The sequence below is a fragment of the Pectinophora gossypiella genome, chromosome 4, assembly GCF_024362695.1.
Source record: "Pectinophora gossypiella chromosome 4, ilPecGoss1.1, whole genome shotgun sequence".
In the NCBI taxonomy this organism is placed as follows: domain Eukaryota; kingdom Metazoa; phylum Arthropoda; class Insecta; order Lepidoptera; family Gelechiidae; genus Pectinophora; species Pectinophora gossypiella.
This window is the reverse complement of record NC_065407.1, coordinates 9,774,985-9,800,072: the sequence shown is the minus strand read 5'-3', so window position 1 is coordinate 9,800,072 and position 25,088 is coordinate 9,774,985. Positions and strand designations below refer to the sequence as shown.

The window sequence follows — 25,088 nt, the reverse complement described above, 5'->3', positions numbered from 1 at the left end:
TACAAATTGTAATTTGATTATAATTATTAGCTGTTAAAATATAAGATAAATCTTTAATATAATAGGAATTCTGGAATAAAAAATCGTTTTCACCTGAGTGATACGACATTTTTTTTCAACACACGAGTGTAATAAATAAGTGTAATAAAGTAGCTCGTATTGCACCGCCTTTAGATACATAAAGCAACATATTAAACACGCGTACTTTTTAATTACATTATCGTACTAGTGCTTTTAAATTACTTAAGAAAATAAGGAACATAAATAGTCAATATTGCTGTGAATAAATAAACTGTTAAAAAGTAATTTAAAAAATTAAACCGACATCGAAATTTGTATCATAAAAAGTAAGAGGTAATATATTGTTGTTAATAAAAAAAAAAAAAAAAAAAAAAAAAAAAAAAAAAAAAAAAAAAAAAAAAAAAGAATACAACGTTAAAATCTAAATTCAGAAGACATGTTATGTAAACACTCACCGGTATAAACGACAGTATACGCAGTATCAGTAAACTTGTCAGGGGCGGTGAAAGCGCGTAGTTTGACGTAATACTTAGCGCCGGGCTTGAGAGGTCCGTTGCAGTAAGTCCGACCGTTGTCTTCGCAACGCTCCGACCCGATAGTAAACTCTTCAACGGCCGACGCGTGGAACGGGTAGTATGGTTCTGTCACCTGAACAAAAAATATAACATAAATCTCACATAAGTCTGTATTCTTTCTAGGACACAAGGATTCAAACATCACATTGATTTTACTTATGTAGTTTGCAACAGTCGACTCCTACAATATGTTTCGGATGATAATCAATGCAGCACTTTCTAAATTATTTTACTCAATATTTTAAATTAAATACTAGTGAAAAAAATTCATATATACGATGCCGACACATCACTTTCGCTTTTTCCACTATTATCAAAATTAATTCAAGGTATGACAAGATGGATAGACGGGTAATCTGCGCAGCAAGGTAAGCGGCCGCCCGGCCGGGGTGTCATTGCGCGGCGTTTCTTGCACCAACGTGCAATATACAAGGTGTTAGTGACATCGTAACGAAAACTTTGAGGGATGATTCAGACCATGATTCTGTGTTGATATCAAGTGAGTGAGATGGCATGAGAGGGGGAGGAGGAGAAGGAAGGGGGTGAATGGCGAATAGTGTGCGACGACGTGTGTGAGGTGGTGAATATTTTTGTAAAAACAAAAATTGACATGAATTTTCCGACAGGAAATTCCACTTGACATCAACTCAAAATCATGGTCTGAATAATATTCCTCAGTACTCGTTACGGTGTCACTAACACCCATACCTACTTGTATGGCTACCTGAATGTACTTACACGGAAAATTCCAATTGATATTAACTCAGAGTCATGGTCTGAATCATCCCCCTCAGTATTCATTACGATGTCACTTACACCCTGTATAAACATAATGTTACCTGATAAGGCGGCCAGACCGGCAACCTCCGCACATCACGCCAGGACGGCAAACGGGCCGGGGTATCGTTACGTGGCTCCTCCCCTAGCACCAATGTGTATGCCGTCACATTGCCGTTCGCGAACGAGAAGTAATCGCCGCGGAATGTAACGGCTATCGTGCTTGCCGTGCGACGGACCTGCAAATGTCATTCTTGGTACATTTCACTTTGTTATATCTTAGAAATCTGCTTAATAACAGCTTCTTTAAATTTGACACAAACAAAAACAAAGATTTGGGAAATGTATTTATTTCTAAACTGAGATTTAAATCCTGGTTTCTTTGCATAATACAAAAAACAGATGGTTAAATCTACAGTAATTCTCAAATGTCCCAGAACAAAAACCATAAGCGGCGTTGTTTTTGTGTTATGCAGATGTTGCTTAAATCATCTGACAAGATGGACAAGGCCTGAGAATTAGTAATAAGTGAAGCGAATAACAGCGTGTTGCAATCGTAGACCTCGTATAACAAATAGACAAACAAACTCTATAAAAAGTGCCTGGGACGCATCTTGTCACAAGCGACGGCGTGTCACGACACTGTACAACTGATATTGCACTTTATTTGAACAGCCGTAACATCTTAATTTGAGGGAACGAACTTATACTACTATCTACATAACTTAATACGTATTTACAACACGGTTCTGACGTTTTTTCTTTTAGAAAAACTTCTTAGCGAATGTGAGTGTATTTGTTTATAGGATGTCAGTGGTAGCAATGAGTAGAGTCCACCGTACCGGCGTGGGCAGCGCGGAGGGCGGCGGGCGCGGCGGCGCGCCGATGCCCATGTGCTGCGTCCAGTGCGCCGCCGCGCCCGCGCCCGCGCCCGTCTCGCCGCGCAGGCGGAACTCGTACGTGCCGCCCGGCGTCAGCCCCGACACTGTGCCAGACGTCGCTGCGGGGGGAGGGTAAACTTATTAGTTATTACTCTTGTTAGTCACTAAATTACAATCTATCACTATTTTTTATCATTAACAAACAGAATCCTTACTGGGTTCAGTAAAAAGCAGAACCCATTTCGGGATCACAGAAAGTAGCGGATCGTTATATTTTCTCCTAATCTGTGTTGTCCGACTACTGAGCTAAGATTTCCTCAAAGTTTCCAGTGTTTTCTATCCTGAGTGACTTGTTTCCATTCTATCTCGAAGTATCTAGGTTATCCCTCCACTTCCTGGGTTTGCTCCTGCCTCTACGTCCTATATTTTTCCCAAATCAGCTATACGGGTTTTTAAGAGCAAAGCGGGGTTTCTAAAAGGACCTAGCACTCTACATATATACGGTGCTCCATTGAAATCCAGCAAATAATCCTCTTAGTCCACTTAGTCTTCTATAACAGAGTAAGGAAATAAAAGACCTTTTAAAACGATTCTACAACGCACTTACCATCAGCCGAAAACTCTTGAGTCTTCACATTCTTCGGATCGCCTTGAGGTGCGTACTCAATGATATACCGTCTTAGCACCCCGTTGCGTTCCGATGGAGGTAGTTCCCAATCGAATGTGAGTTCATTGGGCTTAGCATCAGAAGGTTGGAACTTAGTAGGCGCGGCTGGTGGCGCCTCTCGGGTGTAGAATGCCGCGGAGTGCGCCGATGAATGGGTGAGGATGGATGCTGGTGTACCTGAACGTGCCTAGAGAACAGAAGATACTTCAATTATACAAGGCTGTTCGTCTCAACCATTTCAAAGATCAATGTCATTTCTTCTCCTCAGCCATAACACCTTGCGAAATGACGTAAATTCAAAAATGTTACATTGACCTTCAACAAGTTTATCGAAGATAATTACGTTGAATAAGTGATTCTGATTTATGATTATGATTTCTAAATTCTAATGAACCAATGATTTATCTCACGATGGGCATAACCAGAAGACAGCAAAAGAAAACTTGTGGCCATATTTGGTTTTGCACCATTCATCTTTAGTAACCTGTCGTAGATCGTATGTCAGACAAATTACTAACCTATCGTTCATTAATCCACCATGTTGGCATAATCCATTAATAAGCTAGTTTCCAACTAGTCAAATCAATTACTTTTTACTAGACGTCAAAACACGAACTTAATATGGAATTTGTATGAAAAAGCACACTGTGACATCATAGAAAAACATGATAAAAGGTCGGTCTTATTATTACGTTTCTCTTGATTAAAATTAATAAATAAGGAAATAGAAAATGTTTCTCGCTAGTTTTAAACCTGTTTTTACTTAGTAATCAGAATTTCATACTTTATCTTGAACTTACACGACCCAGTTAACTTCTATATGGACGGATGATAAGCAGATGAGCGTGTTCTTTTTTTTTATTTACTCCCAGTCCAGCAGGACAAACTTAATGCACTAATAAAAATATACAAATCTCATACCACAACGGTAAATGTATACAGCGTATGCGGCCGCAGTCCAGTGATGGTGACATGCGTGGCTTTAGTGGAGCGATTGGCTAGTCTGTCTGCTGACGTCAGGTACTGGATCTCAAAGTCTGTGTAGTCGCCCACAGGCTTGTCCCAGGCGAGCGAGATCTCACGGGCGCCGATTTCCGTAGCGTTCAGCTGTGTGATTGGGCGCGGGACTGCAAACGAATTGAGTTTTAGATGCTAAATGTGGATGAAAGGGAACTGGAACGTCTCCCCCATATGGAATTTGGGAAAACTGAAAGCTTTTTTTGTTGATGGGAATTCCGTATGAATTCATGCCGATAGCGCTGACAATTATAAATTTTGGACTGGACAACATACCGTCCACATGGTGACGTGGTAGAGGCGGGGTGGCACCAGGTCGCTGAACTAGTATTACTCACAGAGGTGGGCCTGCACGAGGAACGAGCTGACTTTCCTGGAGAGCGTCTACGTGATGACGTAGACGACCCACAAGGTCGCCGAACTATTACTACTTACAGAGGCGGGCGTGCTCAGACCTAGTAGTACTTACAGAGGCGAGCCTGTCGCTGAACTGGGTGCGAGCTGACGTTCCTGGAGAGCGTCCACATGGTGACGTTGTAGAGGCGGCCGGGCACCAGGTCACGGAACTCAACGCGCTGTTCCGTGGCGTTGGCCGGCCGGATCAGCTTGCGAGGCTTCTCGCCTTCACCCTCCAGTTGGAACCGGTACGAGTCGAAGCGTGACGCTGCGCTTGGTGTTCGGGTATATAGCACCTGTTAGATGCAAGGAAATGAATGAGCGAAGAAAGATGGACCCGGAGATTGTTGGAGTGGCGCCCACGAGCATTCACAAGACCGAGAGGAAGACCACCAATGAGATGGAAGTACGACATTGTGCGGCACGCAGGATATGGCTGGATGTCGATAGCCCAGGATCGTCGGAAGTGGAAAAACATGGAAGAGGCCTACGTCCGAAATTGGATGAATTTAGGCTGATATAGATAGATAGATAGAGATGCAAGGATTTAATTACTTATTAGTGCTTAATGTAAACAGTTCTTTTCAAATTGACCAACATAGAAATCAAAGTCAGATTTCGTGGTCAAGATTTACTTAACACCAAGTTTAAGTTGAAGTATTGGTAGAAGCGCCCGCAACGCCGTAAATAAACAAATAGAACGGATTTATGTGTCTTGTCCTCAATCGAATTATATTATCACTCGCGCCTGAAGACAGCTTCCAAACTATCACGTGCACCATTACTCACCTTGATAAATGGTTGTGTGTCGTTCTCATAGTCACCAGATTCGTTTACTATATTCATTTCCGATGTGATCATTGGACCTGTAACGAACGAAATGTACATTAAATTAATATTCCATCTCAACACCACAATAATTTTCTATCGTTCGCATTATTTGAACTCTATCTATCCCTGTCTGTTGTACGCTTTATTAAATCGTGCTGTCTTTGTCGGACATATATCAGCAACATTTAAACTGTCTGTTATACAGTTTAAATAATGCTGCACTTGAATCCATGGAGTCACTTTCCCTCCCCCCGCACGTCTGTCGCACCTAAAGCGCGGTACAGCGCTGTCGATCAGAGAAATAAGCTGATTTCGCATTTTTTACGTACATATATAATATATTTGTCTTTTGTACAATACTCACGTGTACGAGTGTCCATAGTGAAGACGTCAGACGTGAGGTTGTAGGAGACGGCGGCAATGGACACGGTGTAGCCCACGCCAGGCTGGAGGTTTTCTAATAACGCTCGCACAGTGCGCCCGCCAGATGGCGCTGTTAGATTGCGTTCTACTACCTGCAAAATTACATGTACACAAAATTACGCCTATTTTTCGTAGTAGTAGTTTCAGAGGCCATGAAATTTCACTTGATTGGATTCTGTTTCAGACACACCGGTTTCTTTTTTTATGCCCTCGTAAGTCTCCATACATGCTAGGTAGATTTAGAGCACTTCTAACCTGGTCTTTCTTGAAGACGTCCTCAATTATCTTATTAAGGCGAATTTAGCCACGTTGCTGAGCCAATATATATCAGTTGATTGACACGTGCTTTGCATTGATTCACCTTGGTTGTATAACTCCAAATCAATTACGCACGTCATTGGTTTACATCTCTATATGCGACGAGTTAATTCGCTTGTACAGCATAAAACACAGTAACAGTATGATCAAACTGCGCTTCCGGGGGTGCAGCTACCAGCGTACCGTGTGTATGTTGCGAATATAACTCCTTCAAATTGACTTGACAACTCACCGGCATGCAACCCTCTTGCTGTGAGAAGTTTATTAAATTCGCTTGGGTAATACAAACCTCAGTGTCAGTAGGGTCCAGCTCGCCGGGGCGCGGCCACCAGCGCAGCGCGTACCACTCCACGCGGCCCGCTGGCCGGGGCCACTCCAATGTCATGTTGCGGGTGTCTACTAGCTGGGCTACGTTCGAAACTGGGTTCGGTCCTGGTGACAATAATAGAGATTTTTTAGAAATAATTGAACACGACACGACTATACGGCTCACCACCATCACGTTGGTCTAACATAAAGCTGGGTCAGGTGTGTACCTAGTTCATTTTGTGATAAATGTATCTGTCTATTCCAATTGGGATATAGTCGTGACCTTATAACAATATATAATACGATTACGACTAAATTTCCAACTGGGCGAGTCAAAGGTACATCCATCGCAAGATAAACTGAGCACCCACGCTTCATCTGAGCTTTCTGTTAGATCAACGTCGTAAGTGGTGACCGTATCGAATTGGCAATATCTTCGAAGTAAAGTTATTTCGAGCTGTGTTGGCTTAAAGATCTTCAGCAACCAGGCCAAAAACCCTACTAGAGCTATTTATTACGTGACGTCAACGTGACGTTAGCATAAAAGGTAAATCAGAGTCTACAGCACGCGCCATGAAACTAGTCCCACACTTCACATGAAAAAGGCCACATCGAAGCAATTCATCTAAGAAATCAATATTGCAATTTGACATTTGCGCATATAAAAGTAAGTGCGCATTGCAAACAAATGTCAAATAGCAATATTGATTTCTTAGATGAATTGTTTCTATGTGGCCATTTTAACCCCCCTGAAAACGTTCCACTTATCAATCTGAATACATTTCACTTACGAACGGTGTGATCAGCTTGCAGTGGCAACCCGCTGTCGACACTCTCCCCGGCCGCGGCCTCGCTCACAGTGTCCAGTTGGATGATGTAATGCTCGCCATGTGTCATGTTCACGATCTGAAAACACCCATTTTATTATGAGTATAACATCCAAACCTAACTATATGATATAGGCGAGCCAAGATATTTTCCGTAGCGCTTCGCATATAACTACAGACGAAGAAATTCAGTTAACCCGAGTAATATCAACATTCTTCAATAAGTTGTAGCCTATAACGAGTAGCATTGCAACTCATTACGCGTTACAACTATTCTATCTAGGTAAAGAATAATCGCGCAATCTAGCCGGTTGCGGCAAAGACAGCATACAGTAGTTACTAATTAAACTGAAAAATGAACAAGTTCCTTGTCGTAGTTTACTTTTTAACTTAATTTTGTAATTTTTCCGGACATATTTTCCATTGTTTTAAAGTCTTATTTTACCTTTTTACTGTTTATTTAGTATACCTACTTTGTATATAATGTCTTACCAACAGCGCATTATGTGTAAATAAATAACATATGAGGAAGGGAGCGAGAAAGTAAACACTGCAGTGTTCATAACCCACTTAAAATGATTTTACACAGCACAGAATAGAAAATCTTAATATTCGAATTAGAGAAAAAACCTTTACGACGCGCATCCACGTCGTCCTCCATCCCTCTTCCACCCCTTTCTTTCCATTCTTCCTTTCTTCCACTCTGTTCAACCGAATATTATACGTCTTCACTCATATCTTATCTCTTTCACACATGTATCTTGCATCTCTGTCTCACGTACCTGTCTCTCTCTTATTCGTTCATCTTATATTATCTTACTCTTTTACCTACGCTTTCAAACATCCCACATATAATTAAAATAATATACCTCATTTCAATATACGTCAGTTAAAAATACCTCAGTTTTATTAGCAGTGGGCGACAGCGGGTCAGCTCGTTGCCACGCTGATGGAGCAGAGCCCATGGTGCGGTATCTCAGCAGGAATTCGCCGATGGCTGCCGGCTCGTCCGGGCCACGCCAACTCACTGTCACCGAGTTTGATGTTGCGCGCTCCACGTTTAGCCATGTCGCTGGCAGGGGACCTGGCAGGAAAGGTTAAAGGGTCTTTGGTTAAAAACTCAATCATTAAAATAAATAACCAACATAAAACATCATAGAAGGGAAGCTACAAGGAAAGAGAGGAAGGGGAAGACCAAGAAGAGCTTACATGAGAGCTTACATTATAAGGAAGTGAAAGAATTGTCATTTGATAGAAAAAACGGAGAATGCTACACCGACAAGAGCGTGGCTCTTAAATTAGTGATGATGACACACATAACACACTTCCGCGATAACCATTAAATCCGCAGAGCAACAAGTTAGATAAGGTAAGGTAACCCAACACCGGTGACAGGAAAATCGACCTTATTTGTTCTATTGTGACGGGGCCACGGTATATATCAAGGATGTTAAATATAATATTTTTATGCTCGTACTATTTATTGTAGGAAAGCTCTTTATTTCAGCAGCAAACTAAATTATGGTCACCCTTTACATGATCATGATGATAATGTTATATTGGTCCAATCACTTGAATACAGCAAAGAAAAAATACCATAAAGATATAGATAATCTTAACATTGTAGCATGTACTTACGGACTGGTTTTTTGACCGTGTGCCATTCACTGCTCAACCCATGACTGACTGCACACAACTGAATTTCGTACACTGCTCCCGGGAACAAACCATCTAAAGTGGTGTTTGTGTAACGAGTTACCAGCTGTAATTACGAAATAGGGGATTAAATGCACGTTTACTTATCCTAAAAAAAGTATAAAGTAAATATTGCTGCCAATTCTGGCAGATAAAATTGAATTTTATTTTAGACTGATAGCTCTAAAAATACTGCCGTCCTTTACTTACGACGACTGCCAGACAGAGTTAAACCTATTTTTAGAACGCTCACACTAAATTAAAATTAAGTTGTTGTGTGCAATACCACTACCTGTTTATCTTATGTCTGCGAAAATCAGCACTAACACTAACTACCTAATAGTGTGTAGGCCACTTGACACCCTAGTTAAGATGATGAGACGCTTTTAACAAAACGTCAAAACGAAAGTTTTCTTTGGAGTTAGTATGGAAATACTGTCCTGTGACGTCATCAATAAAAGCGGTCAAACGTCGTACTCATTGTTACTTAATTCATAAATTTTCGAAAATAAGTCGATAAGTAAAATGAAATTGATTTTTGATCATTGTTGGGGCTAGTTCATGATTGTGCAGGGATTCCAGAATAAAATGCTTCACGATGATTGACTTTCACTGGTTTATTACGTGAATTGATACAAATTTATGTGGTGCGTGGACGCGACGTAACGCGTCGCGCGCAAAGGTTGATCGGCGAGTGATCGAAGATGGCGGCTCGGCGCGGCGGGCGGCGGCGCGGAGCGGCGCGGGGGCATCGCGGGTGTCGCGGGGGACGCGGGCGGTGACCGACGCGGGCGCGGGGCGGTTGTCATTGTGTGCGTGAACAGGCTCCCGGGGTTGGAACATCCTGTTCCAAAGATGGTTCATGTGCTGGTAGGGGGCACAGCCGGTTGTAAGCTCTCCGAATGCTTCCGGTCGCAGTGGTGACGTCAGCGACGCGTGAGATGCCGTCAGGTCCGGGGTGTAGGCAGGTGACTCTTCCCAGCAGCCAGCGGTTAGGCGGAAGGCGATCGTCCTTCACGAGGACCATGTCGCCGACTAGTAGCTCTCCTTTGTTATGCTGCCATTTGGTTCTTTTTTGTAGCTCTGAAATATATTCTTTATAATATCGATTCCAGAAGTGTGCAGTCAGTGCCATTGTTCTTTTATAACGAGACAATGTGCAGATTCGAGCTTCTCTCTCTAGGTCGATCTGTGGATGAGGCAGCATAGTTAGGGTTCGTCCGATTAAGAAGTGAGATGGAGTCAAGGGAATGAGATCATTAGGATCCGACGATAACGGAGTCAACGGGCGTGAATTGAGAATTCCCTCTATTTGAACGAGGACTGTGTTCATTTCCTCATATGTCAAATGCGCTAATGAAAGGACTCTTTTAAGATGATGCTTAATAGATTTGACCGAACTTTCAGCCAAGCCGTTGAAATGAGGGCTATAAGCAGGTGAGAATTTAAAGTTAATTGCCCGCTCTGATGCATATGAACTTATGTCGTTACATTTGGCCTTAAGAAACTTTGACATCTCATTGTAAGCACCAAGAAAATTAGTACCATTATCCGAGTATATATTAACAGGTTTACCTCTACGAGCCGTAAATCTATTAAGTGCGGCTAAAAAAGCCTCCGTGCTTAAGTCGGTAACTAGCTCAATGTGAACTGCTCTTACAGCCAGGCAGACAAAGATACAAATATACGATTTTACCAATTTGCAACCTCTACCTTTTCTGTCCGCTATGATAATAGGGCCGGCGTAGTCAACGGCAGTGCTAGAAAATGGAAAGTCTGAGTGAAGTCGTTCAGTAGGTAAATTGGCCATTATAGGCTGAATAGACTTACCAGTGTGCCTACAACAAGTATGGCATTCATGAGTTATCTTTCTAGCCAGATTACGACCACCTATGGTCCAGTATTTATGTCTTAATACAGAAAGTAGTAGTTGAGGACCTGAATGCATTAATATTTTGTGAAAATGTCGGAATAAGAGCTGCGTTATGTGATGAGATGCGTGAAGTAAAATTGGGTGCTTTGTATCATAATCGTAATTAGAGTTAGAAAGCCTACCTCCCACGCGAATGACACCTTCATCGGACAAAAATGGATTTAAATTCAACAGTTTATTTTTAGCAGGTAAGTGTTTTTGTTTATGTAACATTTTATGCTCATTGTAGAATACAGTTAATTGAACTATTTTGCATAAAGCAATTGTAGAAAAAGTTAATTCCGGTATTTTTAAAAATCCAGTACGTTTTGCAGAGGGATGACGACAGTTGTGTATGAATCTCAGTATATAAGCTGTCACGCGTTGTAGTTTGCTGAAATCAGAGAATTTATCTGTATAATTAGTTTCCTCACTAGATAGATGACAAGTTTGTGTGGCTTTCGTTTCAGGTAAAGCAGTGAGCATGTGCTTTGGTTGAGTTGGCCAGTCAGAATTAGTATGTAATAGAAATGTGGGCCCAGCGAACCAAAGATTACAATTAAGTAGATGAATGGGATTACAACCTCTCGAACCGATGTCAGCGGGATTTAACTTTGTGGGTACGTACATCCAATCTTCGGGAAGGGTGACATCTGAGATTTCGTTAATACGATGCAATACAAATGATTTTAAAGATGCTTTAGGGGCCCTTATCCAACCCAAAACAATTGTTGAGTCACACCAAAAATAACAGTTGTCAATTTTGATTCTTAAAGCAGTTTTCACCTTTATTGCCAATCGAACTGCCAACAATGCTCCACAAAGCTCTAATCGGGGTGTTGTCATACCCTTTAGTGGGGCAACCTTGCTCTTTGCCATGACCAGATGAACAGTGATGCTGCCATCTAGGGAAATGCTACGTAAGTATACACACGCACTATAAGCATGAAGAGATGCGTCGCAAAAAGTATGAAGTTCAATACCCTTTGGAGAAGTACATATTATATGTCGTGGAACAACAATGTTGTTTAATTGAGAAAGAGAACTTAAGAATGTTGACCAATCTTTTTCTATAGAATCGGGTACACATTCGTCCCATGAAACCTTCGAAACCCAAAGTTTTTGAAGAATGATTTTACCTTGTAAAATACACGGGTTAATAAGACCTAATGGATCAAAAATCTGTCCTATTGTAGACAAGATCGATCGCTTACTAACCTTCTCATTTGATGACTCAACATTAACCGAAAATGATAACATATCAGACCTACAAGCCCATCGCAAGCCTAATGTTTTGGCTTCATCGTCATTTATTAGTTTGAGCAAATTGTCATCATTATTATCATTTTGAATATTTTCCAAGATATGCGGAATATTTGAACGCCATTTTCTTAAATAAAATTGTCCTTGCTTAAGTTGATCAATTACACCCTTAATTATGTGAATAAGAGTTGACTCGGAGTCGTGTCCGCTGATGTAATCATCAATGTAAAAATCATGTAATATTGTTTCACGTACTAACGGGTCATCACACTCTTGTCCCAATTGGACAAGGCAGCGCGTAGCAAGATACGGAGCCGATGCAGTGCCGTAAGTGACAGTATTTAAATCATATATTTTTATTTCTTGTGTGGGTTCGAACCGCCACAATATCTGTTGTAAGCATCGCTGATGTTCTGCTACAAGTACACAGCGGTACATTTTTTCACAATCAGAGGTGACTACGTACTTATGTTGACGGAAACGAATAAGAATATTAATTAAGTCATCTTGAACAGTTGGACCTACACTCTGAATGTCATTGAAGGATATACCTGAAGTAGTTTTAGCTGAGGCGTCAAATACCACTCTCAGTTTGGTGGTAAGACTGGACTCTCGTACAACACCGTGGTGGGGAACTGTGTAAGTAGGGTTTTCATTAATATTATCAGTGTTAGTCAATGACATATGGCCGAGGTCAATGTACTCACGTATAAAATCATTATATTGTTGTTTGAACAATGGGAAACGTTTAAATTTACGTTCCAACGATAGGAAACGGTTTAATGCTTGATCGTAAGAATTACCTAACGTTGCGGGCGTCTGTTTTAAAGGAATCTGAACTATAAAGCGACCGTCGTCTTGACGTTTAGTTGTAGCGACAAAATGTTGTTCGCACTCGTGCTCTTCCTTAGTAGTTTTGCGAGGAAACGGAACAGATTCTAACTCGAAAAATGTATCAAGTTGATTTTGTACATTGACTTCATTAATGAAATGGCAATGGACTGTATTAACGGGTGATTGTTTATGGTTACAAGTATGAAATGAACCTGACACCAACCAGCCGAGCTTGGTGTTACTGAGCACCGGCATATTTTTGCCTAATGATATGCGTTCAGTACCTAGAATATTCCAGAATACTTCAGCGCTGAGCAACATGTCGATCTCAGACGGTGAATTGAATGTTGGGTCAGCTAATGTGATATTTTTAGGTATATTTAATGGTTCAATATCAAAGTAAGTCATAGGTAACATTTGTGTTATTTGTGGAATAATAAAGCAACTAATGTTTGTTGTGTATTTTTCAGTTCGTGACGATAAAGTAATATCAGAACGTTTATGAATGCGAATTGATTCACGACTCAAACCTTCGACCGTAGTCGACGTCGAGTAAATAGGAAGTTTCAACTTATTTCTTAACCTTTCAGTTATAAAGTTAGACGTGCTCCCATTGTCTAGTAAAGCGCGCACTTTATGTAGTTTACCATCAGTGTCGACAACGCTAACAAGTGCCGTGGAGAGGAGAACGCTACTACGGTGAGTAGATGATAAAACAATATCATTTGGTATTGATTGGTCCTCACATATTGATTCTGTTTCAGAGCTGGCGTCCTCCTGCGCAGCTAGTACGACGCAGTTATTGTTCGCAGACGTAGCAGGGCGGGCAGAGGTGGAAGGCTGCTCGGAAGCAGTATGCGTCGTCTCATTGGTGTGGAGTAACGTGTTGTGATACTTAGTACAGATTCTGCACGGACCAAATCTACACCGTTTTACCTCATGTCCTTGACGTAAACAATTGGAGCATAATTTCAATTGTTTGATTTTATGGTTTTTTTCTTGAATAGATAAGAGCTTGAATTTTGTACACTGGTAAATAGGATGGTTTTGTTTACACAAAGGACATGAATATTGTCTTTGTGTATTTGAGTTTTCATTAACGATAAATGTACGCGGCCGAGCACCTGCAGGCTCGCTATGCCTACGTCTATTCTGACCCTGATCCACCATGGTTTCTAGCAATTCCGCGCGATTGTTAATGAACTTAGTAAAAACATCCAAAGTAGGCATTTTTTCAAGATCATTGGTATGTTCTTTCCATTTACGATTAGTAACTTGATCAAGTTTGCCAGAAGCCATGTGAACAATTAATATATCCCAGTTTTTGGTGTCAACATTGAGTGTTTTAAGTGACCTTATATTTTTATTAATAATGTCGACCAAATTACGTAAAGCAACCGATGACTCTTTAGCTATCGGTTCGATATCTAATAACGCTTGTATGTGATTGCTAACTAAAACCTTGTCATTTTGGTAGCGCTCGCATAATAATTTCCAAGCTACATCGTAATTATGTGCAGAGAAATCTAAGCAACTTATGACATTTGCAGCTTTGTCCTTTAAAGATGATCGCAAATAGTGAAATTTGTTTACTTTTGGTATAGTATCGTTCTCATGAATAAGTGACGTGAAGGTATCATGAAATTCAAGCCAGTTTTCGTAATGGCCAGAAAAGGTAGGCAAATGTATCGTAGGTAATCGCAAGCTTGGCCCACCTGTTGCAAGTACAGTACCAGACACGGAGGCTGCCGACGACACGTTGTCTCTGCCTGGCTGCGGAGAGGCAAACCTGCTCGCGAAATCTCGCGCTCTGCCGACGCTCGCGAAGTACTCAGCATCGAACTTCTCGCGATATTGGTACTCCTTCTCACAGTCCGCATCTGAAATTTCCGTGCAACCTTCTATTTCAACTTGTAATATATCATATTCATTATACCATTCCTCGACCTTGGTTAACCTAATATTAAGTTCGCTAAGCTGTGCGCTACTAGGTTTTTCGCATGTGGTAATAACGTCTAAATAGGCGATGAATTGAGTTAGTTTTGATCGATATGAACTACGTTTTCGTCGTAGTACTGGCAACGTACTCGTCATGTTTATGACTATTTAGGTAGGTAAAAGCTGCAATGATAGAATAAAAAATATTACGGTAAGTATGTGTAATGTAGCGCAAAAAAATGCTATTAGTGCGTGAATGAAGTTACCCAAGTAGTAGTAAATACCTATAATAACATTCAGAAACTCAAGTTGATTTCCTTTTAAAGAATTAATTTTTTTTTTAAAGCGCAAATAGGTAATAAGAGTGTTAGTAATTGACTGAGGAAGATTATAATCCGTCATGTGAAGAAAAATAATTATGTGTGATGCGTACAATGAGAATATAACTGATAATCAAGGTGCAAGTAGGTTCTTGTTGTTATTGAACAACAATACCAATTGAAAAAAAATAAATTGAAAAAAAAAACAGAAAACAAAAAATGTTTTTAAGGCGCAAACGTAAAGACAGAAATATACTAAACTTAAAGATAATAAGGCGTGCAGAGCAGAGCGGGCAAGAAAGCAGTGCGATCAGCTGGCACGACGCGGACGTGGCAAATACTGGTCGCGCCGGCCGCCGACTCGACAAAATGGCGCAGCGATGGCGCACTAGCGTGTTGGCCCGGCCCGGCGTCTGCACCGCTAAATGCACCGAACCGACGACGCGTCTGCGTCCGCCAGAATCACTGGAATGCGATAAGAAAATGTAGGTAATTGTTTCGCAAATAGCTTATAACCCTTTTTTCAGCACTGCCGGGCAAAAATATTAAACCTCTTGAAAGATAAACTTCAAATAAAGACTTAAATGTGCGAGTATGATGCCATCGTAATGGGTAGGGATGAATAACAACATCGAATGTTTGTTAAAATAACAAAAAAAAAATAAAAAATGGCGCTTTATAAAGTAAATGCAGGGCAACTAAATGCAAGTTAAGAATGAGAATCCAAATCGTAATGTGTATTAGATAAGTAGGTATAATGATACCGAATAAAAGGACTAGTACCTATTTGTAAAAAAATTAAAGAATTTAACGTAGGTATGTGCAATAGGTATTTAAAGAACCCAAATGCACTTGACGCGTAATAATACTGATCGACAAACACCACATAGGTATTTGTAAATTATGTTGAAACTAGGTAATGCAATAGGTAGGATAGAATCGGAACGAACTCACTGGTTATGGCTGGCCTTTCCCAAAATCCTTTGTGCTCGCTCACTCACTAACTTTGACTGCACCGATGCTCGATGAAGTTTATCCGGAACAATAACGCCTGCTTAGAATGACTTTCCCCGCTGCGTATGCTATGCTGGTAGAAATTCGACTCGAAGGACCATTTGTTGGGGCTAGTTCATGATTGTGCAGGGATTCCAGAATAAAATGCTTCACGATGATTGACTTTCACTGGTTTATTACGTGAATTGATACAAATTTATGTGGTGCGTGGACGCGACGTAACGCGTCGCGCGCAAAGGTTGATCGGCGAGTGATCGAAGATGGCGGCTCGGCGCGGCGGGCGGCGGCGCGGAGCGGCGCGGGGGCATCGCGGGTGTCGCGGGGGACGCGGGCGGTGACCGACGCGGGCGCGGGGCGGTTGTCATTGTGTGCGTGAACAATCATCTTGGACTGGCTTGTATTTACAGATTAGAATTTTATAATGTATCTTTGACACAGTCAAATACCCTATTGTATTTTGATTAACAGTACCTTTTTATGGCCTTGTGTTGCTATTTATGTAAAATGTAATTGTTTTAATGATCAATAAAAATCATAAAATAGCAAACAATACTTACTTCACGCCATGGCTCATCAGGTTTATCAATTCTTGCGCGTCTGTATCTCAACTTGTAGTGGTCCTGTCGAGAGTTCACATCGGAGCTCCAAGCTAATCGTAGACTTTTTTGCGTCGCTATTGCTGAATGCAACACGGGGGCCAGAGGTTGTGTAGCCACCCATATAGAACTCTCATTAGACTCTACTCCCCTGGACACAGAGGCTACAGTTACTGTGTAGTTGCGGCCTGGGAGCAGCGATTCTAAAGTCACATTTGTGGCAGCAATTGTCAAGGTGTTGCTGTCATCTCGCGACGGACCCGCTTCGTGGTACGATACCTGTGGGTGTTTAAGTGTCAGATTAAAAAATGGAATATGTCTCTCTTTAATTCGTTAAAACAGGCTAAGGTCATCAGACCATACTGCCTCGTGATAAAGTAAGTTTTTAGAGTATTTAGATAGGGTTAAATGTTACTCTCGTTACGTCTGGCGAATCTACGAAAACATCCGAAACGACGGCAAATCTAGGTTCGAAATACGCACATAATATGGCTGTTAAAGAAACCTTATTACTATGCTAAAAAAGATGATATTTAATAGTGCACCTTCTTTGCCCTAGTACTATTACTATTCTGTGGTCATAACGTCATTCGAATGTATTTACTTGAGGCATTTACCAGACCTTTCACTCGTGCTGTATTGGTCTCTCACTCTCTCCATACATCGTCATAAATATTTATAAATAAACGGATTACTTAATTTTGTCACTGTCGTTCTCAAATGGAGAGCGCCGGTTCGCGCCCTGGTATCGGACTTGCACCAATGCGTTATTAATTTATCTTAAGTGCACTTTTCGCTAACATTGTGGGCTCGACCTTTATTTACGGCTCACCAATTGTCGGTGCAGCATTTTCCATGCTACTTTTTTAGGGAAAAATAGGGCTGTGGTTTCCCTCTTGCCTTTCGCCCAACCATCCTCTCCATCTTGGGTTTCTTGCCTTCGTACCATGACTGCACTATACAAAAAAAATCGCGCGACGTCAAGCCACTCGCCGTAAAGAGACTCTCTGTAGCGGGAATCGCCGTTCGGGGAGTCGCTGTCAACGCAATAATTCGTCTAACAGAAAGTTCGGTGACGTGTGGGTACTTAGTTCATCTTGCGATGGATGTACCTCTTGACTACTCCATAGGATATATTAGTGAGCTTATGTTATGTGCGTACTTTGTACTCGTCCTGCGTGCTGCCGTCAGCGGGCATCCAGAACACGAACACGACGCCACCGGCCGCGCCATCTCCCTCGCCCGCGCCGCCGCGCACGTAGCTGCGATTCAACCCGCGTACCGGTAATGGCTCTGTGTCGACAAAGGTTAAGATAAATTACACTGGTTCGGGCACCCAAATCATTTTACGTAATAAATGAACAGCGCCTATGGAGCGTTCACCACATGCAGAAACAAGCGGAGATCTGTAAGAATCAAATCTCTCGCTAGTTGAATCGCCAAATTTATTTATTTATTCAATCTTACAACTCTCATTACAGGTATACACCCAATAGGACAGTGAAGCAATCTTAAACACTAAACATTATTACAACAACAAAATTACATAATATCATTGATAACATATCACAAACATGATGGCTTTTGCGAATTCACTCAGAGAGCAGCAGAATAGGTCAATTGTCTCTGCTACAGTGTTAAGATTGCGCAATGCGCGTGTGAACGGCGGTTATGGATCCGTATAGTCTCCCTTCCGTTCCAGGGCGAGGTATCCGTGCATTTGAAGTTTTCCTGGATTCAAAATACACTTTACACACGAGGAGGGTAAAAATCTGGCAACCAAAAGTAGATCATTGTATTTTCCTTCACACTGAATTGAAAGTTTTATTAACGTTTATGGAAAAATCAAATCGAGTCGTAAAGGCAACCGTAGCTAAAGTAACTTATTTAACGTAGCGGGACAGAGATATAGTATATCACTGAATGCGAAAGAGACGAGAGATTTGTCACTCTAATTTTAAATAGACTATAACAATAATATATTTATTCAGGGTATTCGGGGTAATATCACCATGCGCAGACCAGGAGGTGACCTTGTCTAACTCTTAATACTAACCCACATTGACCTTAATAGTAATATACTTACTCAGCGTAAGATCAGCATGAGCGGGCCAAGAGGTGACCTTGCCAGACATGGTCTTGACAGTAACGGTGTAATGCCCCCCGGGCTCCAGGCCGTCGAAGGAACACGCAGGAGTTTCATTCCGAGCGCGCAGCACCGGGGTCAGTCTCCTTGCGCCTGCGCTGTTAGCGCCGCCTGCGCCGCCCGCTGCGCCGCTTACCGATACTTGGTATTTCTCGAACTCACTGCATGTAAATATTTGATAATTAGAAGCAAAGGTATATAAAATGTAAGATGAAGTATTCAAAGTTTGTAAGAGGGATTGAATACAATCAGATGTTTGATTTAAAGTTTAATTATAAATAAGATATAATTACGTCATATAATAACGATAATAATAACATTATTTTCCAATATGGTTGTCTAATTGAATCCCCACCAACTATCACTAAGTATTGTTCGACGATTATGGTTCTAGTACGTATAATCGCCTTTAGCGAAAGCCACGGAAGCGTCTCTTTAAATAATCACATTCGCATGTGATAATTATTAACAAAACCTTGCATTAGGCACGATAGTATCAATCCAACACCGTGGTCGCCCAGTTGTAGAAAAAGTAGGGAGATGGAGTTTCAATCCAGGTAAAAAATTATGCTCTCAATTTTTACTCAGATTGAAATTAATAAAAAAAATCAAGGTATTGTTGATTAAAATTACATCGGATCGGGATTTTTCGAAAAGGCGCGTGGTTTTCACTATACGACGATGATGTATAGATAAGTAGAGAGAGGGTCCAAGTCCAACATTACATACATCTTATTATTATTATCTATTCACAAATATTGCGTAGGTACTAAAGCGATCGGCAATAAACACAACGTTGAAAGCAGTACATTACCTTTCTTCCAGAGGAGGTAGCCAGGTGACCCGAAACGATGTTTCCGTAAGGGTAGAAATGTCCACGGTGACATTTCGGGGCCTCAGGGGCACAGTTCTATACTGAGCCGTAGTAGGGGCCGAGATTTCTGGCTCCGACACTGTTTGTACGGAGATGTTGTATGCTCGGCCGGGAACCAAGCCTTTGAAGGCGGCCTGCGCAGGCCCCGGAGGCTCCCCTTCCTTCTCGACGTAGAGCTCCGAGTCTCGCGCATCCGGAGGCACGATAGACACCTAACCGCACACATACACAATATAGACATACACTACACGAACACAGGCACGTAGACGAACATTTAAATAAAGTCTAATCAGAAGTAAAAGCCTTCGCCATGTTGCGACTGAAGTACGTGTATTTATTATTATGTATGCTCTAGTTTTTTACATAATAAACCTTAAAACTGCAATCACAGTGTCCTCATGTTAATATCTCTGGCTAGTCTTTACAACGAAAAGAGACAATACAGCTATAAGTTGAATAAAACTTTAAAGGGCGATTTTACCGAATTGGAAAAGAAATAATACATCAAGGTTGGCGTAGAATCTTTTATAGGAAATACGACCAGATTACCTATGGGCTATGATGACTATAAGATTAAATAATGAAGTGTAGTAATATTACCAGCTTGTGTAATACTAAGACTCATGATGATAATGAAAATGCCATAATATGAGGTGTCGTAATCAACAGTGAGACAGAATTTTATAATCAGGGGAATGACTTGTTCATGATCACGCTTTACCGGATGTGACGAAGCAGGAACTTTAAATTGAACTGAAGATGCTGAATATATAATTCAGGAGTATGTAGGCGCAAAAAAATGCAAATTATTTTGTGCTTTGTACGAAAACGGAAATTAATGAGTACTCATGTACTGCAGACACCCTTTGCACAGATGCATAACACGAATATTTTTTTTTACTTAAACCTATGGATCACTCGGAAAAAGGACGTATTTGGGCCTCAAACTTCACCCTTGTTGGTATTGGTATTTTTTACCCTTGGTGAACAATGTGCTAAACCTGACCACGGGTCTTTAATACCATGTTATCTAGAATTAATCCACGAACACCTCCATAGTACGTTTAATTTCCACCTAGTCTCGTAACGGTAGGGATTGACATGACATCAATTATACAAATAGTTCGCATCCGGACTAACACGCGTTAGATGAAAACACGTGCATCCGTGAACAGTGAATATTTTTAAAAGTTCAAACTGTTTTAATTTCATTCGCGAACGTTTTTGTAAAAGTAAACTATAAGTAGTATATTTTCGGCTGCTCATGACTGAACCGAACATTCGTTATCTTTTTGTTCTTTATATTAAAATAATTTTGGATTTTGGACAACACAAGTTTAAGTAGTGTATTCTATAGTAAATGTTGAGGCTGTATAATTCAAAAAATCCTTTGCCTTACAATTATACTTCTTAAGAAATAATCTCCATGAACTTAGTAATAGCGCGGGAATTTACTCTAGCTCGTAAACAGGAAAACATCTTGAGAATTTACTTTAGGTAAAGTTAGCTAGTGCAGACATAATAAAGGCAGGTTAGTGGTACCTAAAACAAAACATTGCGGTTGGACTATTGTTGAATATAATTTACAATGTTTAGGCGTGAAAAGCTAACTAACAGACAGTTATGTTTGCATTTATAATATTAGTTTGGATGAATACATAGGATACATTGTGTCAACAATATTGTAAAAGGATATTACGCCATGATAAGAATACCTACGTGGGTGTTTACATGTAACTTGTATGCAACTTCATAAAAAAACAACAGAGCCTTTTTTTAACTTTAATGAATTTAAATATAAATATGTAGACTGTTTTTAAACCGCTAGGTACCTCATAACTCATAACAGGCAGGAGCTGAACGGCAACCACGCCGTCCGCGGCGCGAATTATAACGAGGGCTTCGACGGATGGTTGCACGATTTTTATCCGCGTAGATAACATTCGCTGCGCCTAATATTTGCCGAAGTCCCCGATATAAAGCGCATCACGGTTGCCGTGCAGATCCCGCATAGATCATTACAATGGAGTCGTTTGGTTGTGGACTAAAGTACCTTATTTAAATTTCCAGTACGTACGTACTATTAGCTAGACGCCTTCTTGGTAGGCATATAGGTACCTAGATGTGGGATATTTCGTTAATTCGCATGGGTTAAACACTTTTCTTTGTCATCTATCTCATATTCGTTTTTCGAACAAAACATAAAAATATAAACAACAATTGTAACCAATGCTACAGACAAAGCGCTATATGCAAACCTCTCGGGTGTACTATAGTGTATGACGGTGCTAAGACAATAGACACTAACCTTGTAGTGTGTGTATGCTCCGGGTGGATACGGCGGCTGCCATAACACCAACAACGTTGTCTCATTACGGAACCACACGATGAATTTACCAGGAGTATTCGGCTCTGAAATAAAAGCAATATTTTTGTAGTGCAGGTTACGAAAGCATAATTAGGTATTCCCAAGTGTTTTTAAAGTTATAAATATAAATAGAATAGAATAGAAATAGTTTATTATAAAAGGGCGCCACACCCAAAAAAAAAAAAGACAACAACATCATATCAAATTTCCACTAAAACAATTACAAAAAAGCAAGACAGATGTTTGTGTATAATTACTACTAGTTAAAAGTTTATCATGCGGTGAATACATTTAAGTACACTAGTTTTTTTTACTATGTAAGTACGTATATATTGGCGATTTGAAAGTAGATGTAATGTTGGCAAGCATTAATCATTTTTGACCATCATAGCTCTCTTTAAATCTAACAGTAATAAAGAAATATGAAGAATTACAATTATTTGGTGGAAGCATAGTAATGTAAAAATAAAAAAGGTGCTTCGAATTTTTCATGAAAAAAGACTTCTTATACACATATGACAGTTAAATGGAAAAACTTAAAATAAAGTAGGCAAAGAGTTTACAGGGAAATTATCCGAAATAGACATCAATAAAATCGACATAGAGGGAAACAGAAATATGAGTTTTCATTATATTATATAGACTATTTCTTTGTCGAAGTAAACTAACAAAAACTTACTCTCGTAATTATCAAGTTTCGCATTTCTCAGATGTATGACAATTAAGTATGTTAAGTAACAATTTTTGTGATTGAAACAAAGCGCATCGTGGGATAATTTGCCTCGCTTGGACGCTTGACGTCACTACTGTAATGTGAGAAACTCGTTGCGTCTTATATCTAGTTGTTGTCTTATTTCCAATGAACATTTGTTCAGATGTTATTTGTTTTTTTTTTTCAGAAGAGAAATATCCAACATAGTTAGTGGCGATAAAAAATAGACAACGTCTGATCTTTCAACCCGAAACGCATATCTGGGAAATGTTGGTTTCCTCACGATGTTTTCAGTCACTGCTGAGCACCTGACAATGATTTATGATCTAAACATGAATTCGAATATGATTGGTTGGGTCCGTGCTCGATCCGAACCTAAGACCTCAGAGTAAGAGGCTTCCAAATGGGCTACCGCAGCTCCATGGCATCAGTACTTCCTTCCATACAAAAAATAAATTAACTATGATCAGTACTTGTCTCAAATTTTCCACAAACACGTAAGGAAACAAGATATAATCTATAATCTTTAGCGAAAAATATAACATCTGCATATAAAAAGCTTTTAATTAAATAAACAAAATACAACAAAAAACGTACTTAATCCAACTTAGTTTAATGCTGAAGCAAAGTACTACTAAATTGTCTAATTGAATACAATTAGATAACTAAATAATCTAGAATTTTCGCCATACACTTATTACGTATGACAACTTACGTTATTACATGCAAAAAAATCATTTCACATTTACTTATTACGGTTGTACATATAATATTATTTAACTAATTTACATAAACAACATAACATATATGTTTATTACATTTGACTGTACATATGCAGATATGGGCATAAGTTAAGGATAACAAAATTATTATTTTGTTGGGAACTGAATATGAAAGAATAAAACAAAACAAATTGTTGAAACAGTCGCGTGACTAATCGAGTCATTGGCAAGAGAGTTTTTCCACTGTCTGTTGATGTGTTGACGTTAATTTATTCATTTTATTCATACCATTTATTAAAATGATAAACATGCAAATGTAAGCTCGTTACCAGATTTCTAATCGTACTTAGCATCTAGGGTATTTACAAAACGTACCAATCTGAGGAAACGATCCTCGGAGTCAGTTGAATTTTACTAGCAGGAAAATAATTTACCATAGAGTTTTAAAAAGTACTCTTTTAGAAAAGGCGTTCCTTTCTTTTCAGATTACAATATATATCTCAAACTGATAGAAGATATTAATTGATATTGATATAAACTGTACAGTAGCCTGATTCTGCTATCAGCCACACAAGTTATTGATAGGCTACTATTCATCAGCATTACCTACATTTCCCTGTAGATCAAATTGCAACCTTAAAGATTGCAGCTCAAGATATAACCGGTTGGAAGGAACTTGTCCCAATACGGCTGACTGGACAATTGATATCAGAAGCGAAAACGATTTTGGTATCCTGTTTAGGCCCTGCGCAATAGCGGACGTAATTAAATTACACATCCGGGTCCATATTGGCTGGCATAAAATATTTCTTGCTATTATTATATTTCCTACCGTGCTTTTCTCATAATCATCAATATTCGTAATTTTGTTTTCAAATGTTTGTTCCTTTGTAATTCCTAACTACATCACCATTTATAAAGAGCCATGCCTTTGTCGTTATAACATTCTCCATTCTTGTCCATAAAAGGTGAATTCCTAACTTACGCTGCTGTTAATAAAATTATGTGACATAACGTCGTTATTGAGAATATTTTTAATCCATATTTAAGCAATCATGGATGTAATTTTGATGCGTGGTCACAGTACTAACCTAACCGGGTCTACAATGCTCAAAGGGAGGGTGGTAATTTTTCCATAATTTTATGAATAGCAGAGGAAAATGTACGTTTAAGACAATAAAACTTATGAATAAAGACTATAAGTAGAAACATCGTCAATATTAGCAGGTATTAGTGAATGTGTATGAATAGTGATTATTATGAAGTAATGTTTTATGGGCAACGTATTACGAACTCTAATATTAGGATAAAAAAAATATATGTGAACCCGTTACATCCGCCTATAATCAACATATGGCGCGATGCATTGTCACTGGTCACTTTAATCATAAGTAACGTCCCCATTTTCCATAAATTATTATATTTGGTACTTGTAGGAGAATTACATTTTTATCATCAACTTATGACGTCATAAAATAGGAAAATACAAACAAAACCATGCAATTTTTCAGTCATGCAATGAGAAGATCCTTACCCTTTTACATCCGAACTTTCGTAAGCGTAAGATGAGTAAAAAGATAAAATGGTTTATTTACATCTATGACACAGTAGAGCCAAAACATTGAAATGGTTTTGCGTGGGAGAACGGATAT

General features: G+C 39.8%; 2 protein-coding genes across 6 annotated transcripts in view; both read right to left on the bottom strand.

The window, feature by feature from the left end:
- LOC126366497 (tyrosine-protein phosphatase 10D) overlaps positions 1–25,088 on the bottom strand; it is a 43,577-nt gene that overhangs the window by 5,925 nt on the left and 12,564 nt on the right. For 2 of the 3 annotated variants that reach the window (XR_007566354.1, XM_050009612.1), the window contains exons 5-22: positions 21,943–22,046; positions 19,575–19,846; positions 18,701–18,921; positions 17,777–17,907; positions 16,576–16,893; positions 8,681–8,804; positions 7,942–8,126; positions 7,007–7,121; positions 6,196–6,338; positions 5,530–5,680; positions 5,124–5,200; positions 4,408–4,630; positions 3,843–4,048; positions 2,862–3,108; positions 2,308–2,373; positions 2,216–2,247; positions 1,436–1,612; positions 477–669 (exon numbers count right to left, since the gene is read on the bottom strand). Coding sequence is in view for 2 of the 3 variants with exons in the window: in XM_050009612.1 (XP_049865569.1) it covers positions 477–669; positions 1,436–1,612; positions 2,216–2,247; positions 2,308–2,373; positions 2,862–3,108; positions 3,843–4,048; positions 4,408–4,630; positions 5,124–5,200; positions 5,530–5,680; positions 6,196–6,338; positions 7,007–7,121; positions 7,942–8,126; positions 8,681–8,804; positions 16,576–16,893; positions 17,777–17,907; positions 18,701–18,921; positions 19,575–19,846; positions 21,943–22,046 (2,985 nt within the window). In the remaining variant the exon portion in view is untranslated. Of the gene's footprint in view, positions 1–476; positions 670–1,435; positions 1,613–2,215; positions 2,374–2,861; positions 3,109–3,842; positions 4,049–4,407; positions 4,631–5,123; positions 5,201–5,529; positions 5,681–6,195; positions 6,339–7,006; positions 7,122–7,941; positions 8,127–8,680; positions 8,805–16,575; positions 16,894–17,776; positions 17,908–18,700; positions 18,922–19,574; positions 19,847–21,942; positions 22,047–25,088 lie in introns of all 3 variants that reach the window. The other variant, XM_050009611.1, reaches the window with a different exon arrangement.
- On the bottom strand, positions 9,336–16,390 carry LOC126366537 (uncharacterized). Of its 3 annotated transcripts, none has more exons than XR_007566356.1 (2): positions 16,199–16,390; positions 9,336–9,820 (listed from the first exon to the last, which is right to left on the bottom strand). XR_007566356.1 is itself a non-coding variant. In XM_050009684.1 (2 exons), the coding sequence occupies exons 1-2, from the start codon at positions 14,838–14,840 to the stop codon at positions 9,543–9,545; spliced, it is 657 nt and encodes a 218-aa protein (XP_049865641.1). In that variant the 5' UTR covers positions 14,841–15,322; the 3' UTR covers positions 9,336–9,542. The 3 variants fall into 3 exon arrangements, 1 of the variants encoding a protein (XP_049865641.1); XR_007566357.1 differs by lacking the exon at positions 16,199–16,390 and adding an exon at positions 16,010–16,191; XM_050009684.1 differs by lacking the exon at positions 16,199–16,390 and adding an exon at positions 14,462–15,322.

Bases quoted from the DNA above. Each gene is read 5' to 3' on its own strand.
- LOC126366537 (XM_050009684.1), bottom strand. From the start codon at position 14,840: ATGACGAGTACGTTGCCAGTACTACGACGAAAACGTAGTTCATATCGA. The intron at 9,821-14,461 runs GTGGGCCAAGCT...AATATATTTCAG, and splicing joins TGGTACTGTACTTGCAACAG to AGCTACAAAAAAGAACCAAA.